Genomic DNA, 6,415 nt, shown 5'->3' on the forward strand with positions numbered 1-6,415 from the left:
CTAAAGAAACAACATGATTAACTTCTACACAGCGCTGGCTTCAACAGCCGCGCTAAAATGCAGAGCACGCGACTCGCCGGGCATTTCACATATATGGCATTTTGGACACAACATGAGTTTGAAACATTCATCAAAATGCAATGAACATGTGAAATTTGACACAAACAAGTTGATGAATAAAAGTTCATGCCTACAAGTTCAAAATCATGCCCACAAGTGCATCCAACCAAGTTCAAAATACAAACTAAAGTTCAAGACACAAATGAAAGACACATCAATCCTCTTCCTCGTCTTCGTCCTCATCTTTCGAAGACGATTCTTCCGCCTCCGAAGATGAATCTTCCTCCCTCTCACCTCATCACGCACCACATCACGTGAAGCTCCGGCGGTGTTCGGCGAGGCCGCCGCTCCCCGCGCTGGGGTTTCCGGCGGCGGCGGGGTCGCGGCTGTACAGTGGGGTGAGCGGGGTGCCGGCGCGTGCGTCCATGGGTGCAGTTCACCGGCGCCGGCGCGCGCGGGGCATAGGAGGCGGAGAGGAGAGAGTGTGGCGCGAGCGCTCGAGTGTGGCGCGCACGGAAGCGGGCGCCCCAAATACACCGCGCGAGATAGCGAATCCGACCGCGCGCCCAACTCCTTATAGGAGAGAAACGGAAGAAAACCGGTGAGAAGAAGGTAACGAACTCTGTCCACTACTCTTGGAGGTTAAAGGCACCAGCCAGCAGACCGATTCAACACTTGTGATTTGGAATGGCATAACATTTTATAAAAAGTGTATTCTGTCACTTATGAGTGATATGATAGATGTCAACTTCGAAGGTAGTTTTATTAATGGCAGAAACGATCCATCCTTTATAATAGTATATATATAAATAAATATATAGATATAGGTATATATATAGATTTAAATGCTCAACTGTTCAATGTGCATGTCTTTAATTTTCGTGTGTGTCGCGATCGTCCGCCGGAGGGCTACAGCGGACAAGCCGATTTTCCCTTGTTCAAGCCCCGGTTGTCACGTCGCTAGGCTATGCGATCTTCGCCTTTGTTTTTTCTTCGTTGTGTTCACAATTTAAACATGCTGGCTGTTTTGATTAGTACCTTACTAGCAAAAGGGTCCGTGCGTTGTAACGGAAAAAAACATAATTTTAAATGGTCATGGACATATTTTGTTGTATTATCGACATACACTATCACTCCTAATTACATGAAATCATGAAGAATTTTTGAAATCATGACCATTTTTTTAAACTCGTGCACATGTTTGAAGCAGCGAAATTTTTCAAATTCATGAACACTTATAATTTTTTTGAATACTTTCTAAAATCAAGAACATTTTTTGAATTCATGAACATTTTATACTATTTGCAAACATTTAAAAAATGAGTATGGACATAAATAATCAAATTAAAAAAAGAAGATGAGTCATCTTCAACTTCAAATGAAAAAATAGACGTGTGCATAGTTTGAAGAGCAAACATATTTTTTTTAGAAGGAAAAGAGTAAACACATGTGTGATGCAGCCACGCTAGCGATCTAACATGTCGGTTGGCTAGAAAAAACCAGCAGCCTGGCTGGCGCTCGCTCATAGCCTTATCTTCGTCGTTTACTTTTCTAATATTCCACGAAGCCTTCCACATCCTGACACTAAGATGGGCCGTCCCTGCCTCTTCGATCACGCCCCGTCCCCTACCCTACCAAGCTCTAGCACCGACGGGATCACCCCCTCCCTTCCATTTGGGGCGGCGTCCCCATGCCGTGGTGGTGGAGCCCCTCCTCCCGGGTTAGTGGATGGAGACGACGGGGCCTGCAGGCTATGACTTCTTCCTCTCCTCGCGCGCCCCCTTGGCCTGATTTCGCTCGCCCCCACCCAATTATGCATCGATGCCGCCTTGGTCCGCCACGTCGAAGCCAGCGACCGGCCAGGGTTGCTCCCCTCCGGCATCTCCTTTTCTCCTAGCCTCCTCTGTCTCGTGGCTCCACCTTCGTTAGTTGGACAACATGAGTGAGATTAGCCATTTTAAATGTCACCAATCAAACATATGAAACGTGTATTCGCTTAAACTGTGCCACTGTGGCACTACAAAACTAACAAAAATGGGTCTTCTCAAACTTGCTATATCCACCACGCAATTATCAATTTGCCCGCTCTATTAAGTAGAATAGTTGGCACAGATCCAAGCGGTATGCTCTACGTTGTCCTTACTATTAGCAGGACCAACATGATTGCAGGCTAGATCGACGGTTACAAAAGTACTTGGTTTTCATCCGCATATCGAAAGTGGGACTTAATCCTTTGTGTAAAACATAAACTCAAAGCTAGCTAGCTGTTCGCTTCTTCGGGCGCGGTAAAAACATGGCATTGCTTATGAACAACTGCCAATTCTGTAAAATTGTCTGAACTTACGGCTGTCAACATCAAGCCAAGAAGGTATCGCGTGCCACTCGGTCCAATCTTCTTGAGCAGGATAGCAGCCAAGAAATGCAAAGATTTCAGCGCGCTCTTCCTCCGCTTCATCGTCCCGACCAACCGGCCATCCGTGTCGTTGTGACCCAGCCTCTCCCCATTCCTGCCCAATGCATCGTCACCATCATTGACAGCGGCCTCCAGACGGCCTCTCCTCCTTTGGCATCGGCCCGACCGCGCGTACGCCAACGCCCCGCCAGCGACCAGCGCGCCGGAGACAACCGCCAGCGTCCTCCTGCCTCCACCCAATATCGACAACCATCAAGATTCCAAATTTGTTTTTTTAGATATCGGTCCGAAAGGACAAGACTTTGGAGCTGAGCAGGCGCGCACCTCCGGGACACGAGCAGCCCGCAACCACGCTCGGTGAGCTGCAGCAGCTGCAGGGACGGCATCCCTCCCGCCGCCGCCGGTGCCGCGAGGCGCGACCTCCCAGGAGCAGCAGGCCGGGCGCACGGCCAGAGGGGGAGAAGATCTTGCTATCTGCGGCAGCGACGCGCGAGCCGCCGCGGGACCGAGCCGCGCCTCCTATCGCCGCAGCACATCGTGGAGTGCGTGCGTCCGCAGGGACCGGAGCGGGGGGTAGAGGGGCGGCCGGTTGACTCAGCCGCCTCCGCGGAGATCGCCAGTGGTGCGTACGCCTGGTGGTGGAGAACGCGAACAGATAAGCTACCAGTGGAGGAGGATAGGTGCTTTTTTGAAGAAAAAAAATGAAACGTTTTAGGGTCACGGGTTAATTACGAAAAAACATGTCCGTGCGTTGCAACGGAAAAAAAAACACGGAAACTATAGCTAGTGATTTCAGCCATCATAACCATTGAGGAAACTTCTATAAAATGAGCTAATTCTAATTGAGTCCATGTGAACCCAAAGTAAAACTATACTTATTATGGATCAGAGCAGAAGGACACATGTTTCTTTATTGAACAATATCATAATCACATTCCAATATAGGCCATTTCATGTGCATTCCGATGAAAATATTATTACGGCAAACTAATGAATAACGGGTTAAAATTTATTTTCTAATAAATTTCACAGACTAATGAAAATATAAACACAGTGTTATTTATCTATCAGCATTCCTCCTTCCTGTCGCATTGTCCACCTGTCTTGTTTCCTCGCAGTTCCACCTTCCGTGCAGCATCAACCAGACAATGAAACACCAAGCTCCTCTACATCTCACCAACACACTTTAGACCAGGAGTTATGGATGGCGTCCGGAGACGAATCCTACTAATTATTATGTATTATCAATTCATCCACATAGACATTCTGGTATTTCTTTACTTGGTTATATATTGTCGCAATCAGCACAAAGTGAACAGCAGCGCAAAGGCTTCCATCAACAAAATAAAATTTCCATAGAAAAATATCTGCTACAAAGGATGCAACGACGACGAAGATATGCATCTGTGCTAGATTTATCATTAGAAGTTGAGAACTGGTGCTAGATTTATCTGTTATGGAGAGATGCTAGATTTGATAATACAACATTATGGTACTACATGCCGCATGATCCTTTTGTGCAATGTCTGCCCCCAAAATCTTATTTAAGTGCTGGAATTAAAAGGGCTAAACAGTGGGACATCACCCCCCACACATTTTTTTTTGAATTTAAACAATATGACTTTAAGGGGGGCAAATCCTCAATGAACAGTTCGCTCCCATACTAATCTAATTAAAAAACAAATAATCAAACTATGCAGGTTTGACCTCCATCCCAAAGCTACTGTTAGGAAAGCAACTTGTATTACCATGAGGTCATAGGCCGGTATATATATACATGTACAGGTGGTGGACTATATGCAGGAAACCCCTTATACATTGGGATAATTACAGAAGGATACATGACTTGTATTATAACTCTAACACCCCCCCTCAAACTCATGGTGGATGAACAACACTGAGTTTGGAGAGATAAAAGCCATGTTGTGCTCTAGTCTGGGCCTTCGTCAGGAAATCCGCCAACTGTAACTCGGAAGGCACATACTGAAGAGCAACAACCTGATCCTGCACAGCAGCGCGCACATAGAAAGCATCAACACCAATATGCTTGGTGAGCTCATGCTTCACAGGATCACGCGCAATGCTAATAGCACCTGTACTGTCAGATAAGAGCAGAGTCGGTGTAGTGACAGAAACACCGAAATCCTGAAGTAACCACCGTAACCAAGTCACCTCTGCCGTCAAAAGAGCCATCGCTCGCAACTCAGCCTCTGCACTCGAACGGGAAACTGCAATCTGTTTCTTCGTCTTCCAGGCAATGAGAGAACCACCAAGAAAAACACAGTAAGCAGAAAGTGAACGGCGATCTGAAGGATCACTAGCCCACGTAGCATCCGAATAGGCCTGAAGCTGTAAAGAACTGGAGCGAGGAAAGAATAAACGATGAGAGATTGTGCCCCGAAGATATCGGAGAACACGGAGGAGATGACTATAGTGAACCGATGTGGGAGTAGAGACAAACTGACTCAGAATATGAACCGGATAAGAAATATCCGGACGAGTGATGGCTAGATAAACAAGACTGCCAACAAGATGACGATAGCGCGTCGGGTCAGGCAGGGGATCACCATCAGTAGCAGAAAGGTGAACATTGAGCTCCATAGGAGTCTCAACAATGCGCTCATCAGTAAGAGCAGCACGAGCAAGAAGATCCTGGATATACTTTTCCTGGGATATAAAAAAGCCATCAGAGGTAGAAGAGACTTCAATCCCAAGAAAGTAGCGAAGAGGTCCAAGATCAGACATAAGGAACTGCTCACTAAGACGAGCCTTGACAAAGGCAATATACTCAGGGTCATCCCCAGTGATGACCCTGTCATCAACATAAAGAAGAAGAAGAGTCCGACCACGAGGAGAAAGGTGAATAAATAATGCTGGATCATGAACACTTGGTGAAAAACCAGCGGCAGTCACCACAGAGGCAAACCGCTCAAACCAGGCTCGGGGGGCTTGCTTAAGGCCATAGAGAGAGCGACGAAGACGGCATACCATGCCATCAGGAACAGAATACCCAGGTGGAGGCTGCATGTACACCTCCTCACGCAGCTCACCATTAAGAAAAGCATTCTTAACATCAAGCTGAGAGATAGACCAGTGGCGTGTAGAGGCCACGGCAAGAAGTGTACGAACAGTGGTCATATGAGCCACAGGAGCAAAAGTCTCGTCATAATCACGACCATGCTCCTGCTAAAAGCCACGAGCCACAAGACGAGCTTTGTGACGCTCGAGAGAACCATCGGAGCGAGTCTTTACCTTGTAGACCCACTTACAAGTGATGGGACGGACTCCAGGAGGAAGGGAGACAAGATCCCACGTACCTGTGCGTTCAAGAGCAGCAATCTCCTCAGCCATCGCAAACTGCCATTCAGGATGAACAACAGCCTGATGATAAGTAGTTGGCTCAAGAACAGCAGCTCCAGCGGTGGAAAAGCCTAAGCGATCAACAGGCGGACGAGGACGAGAACGCAAGCCATAAGTAGGCTGAGACGAGGATGACGGCACATCCAGAGAAGCATCCACAGAACGTGAACGACGAGTGTAACACTGAGGAAAAGATGGAACAATGGAAGGAGGAATCGCTAAAGTAGAATCGGAGAGTGGCGACGAAGAAGTCACCGAAGAGGAAGGTGTAGAATCCGGTGACATGCTAGACGAGGAGACCGTGGAAGATGGTGGCGACAAATCGACTGGAGGTGGAGAAGCAGAGGGAGCAGAATGAGTAGGCAAAGGCTCAACGAGTGTGATAGGCGTGTCAGGAAAAGTGAGAAAAGAGATATCCTCTACGGAAAAAGTCGAGGAAGATGAGCGTGGGTAGAAGGGACGAGACTCATCAAAAGTCACATCCCGAGAAATACGGATCCGACGACCGATAGGATCCCAACAACGATAGCCCTTATGCTCATCACTATAGCCTAAGAAGACACACTCAACAGACTGAGCGGT

At 47.5% G+C, this 6,415-nt stretch overlaps 1 protein-coding gene across 2 annotated transcripts; it reads right to left on the reverse strand.

The window, feature by feature from the left end:
• Positions 1 to 1,527: 1,527 nt before the first annotated feature.
• LOC123431289 (ABC transporter D family member 1-like) lies at positions 1,528 to 3,158 on the reverse strand. Of its 2 annotated transcripts, XM_045115112.1 has the most exons (3): positions 2,798 to 3,158; positions 2,405 to 2,699; positions 1,528 to 1,980 (listed from the first exon to the last, which is right to left on the reverse strand). In XM_045115112.1, the coding sequence occupies exons 1-3, from the start codon at positions 2,857 to 2,859 to the stop codon at positions 1,954 to 1,956; spliced, it is 384 nt and encodes a 127-aa protein (XP_044971047.1). In that variant the 5' UTR covers positions 2,860 to 3,158; the 3' UTR covers positions 1,528 to 1,953. The 2 variants fall into 2 exon arrangements, with proteins under 2 accessions (XP_044971047.1, XP_044971046.1); XM_045115111.1 differs by lacking the exon at positions 1,528 to 1,980 and having other exon boundaries at positions 2,012 to 2,699.
• Between the last annotated feature and the right edge of the window lie 3,257 nt (positions 3,159 to 6,415).

This window comes from Hordeum vulgare, chromosome 2H, assembly GCF_904849725.1.
Source record: "Hordeum vulgare subsp. vulgare chromosome 2H, MorexV3_pseudomolecules_assembly, whole genome shotgun sequence".
Lineage (NCBI taxonomy): Eukaryota > Viridiplantae > Streptophyta > Magnoliopsida > Poales > Poaceae > Hordeum > Hordeum vulgare.

Excerpts from the sequence above, each read along its gene's own strand:
- LOC123431289 (XM_045115111.1), bottom strand. The coding sequence starts at position 2,859 with ATGCCGTCCCTGCAGCTGCTGCAGCTCACCGAGCGTGGTTGCGGGCTG. Across the intron at positions 2,700-2,797 it reads GGGCTGCTCGTGTCCCGGAG|GAGGACGCTGGCGGTTGTCT; the intron begins GTGCGCGCCTGC and ends GGGTGGAGGCAG.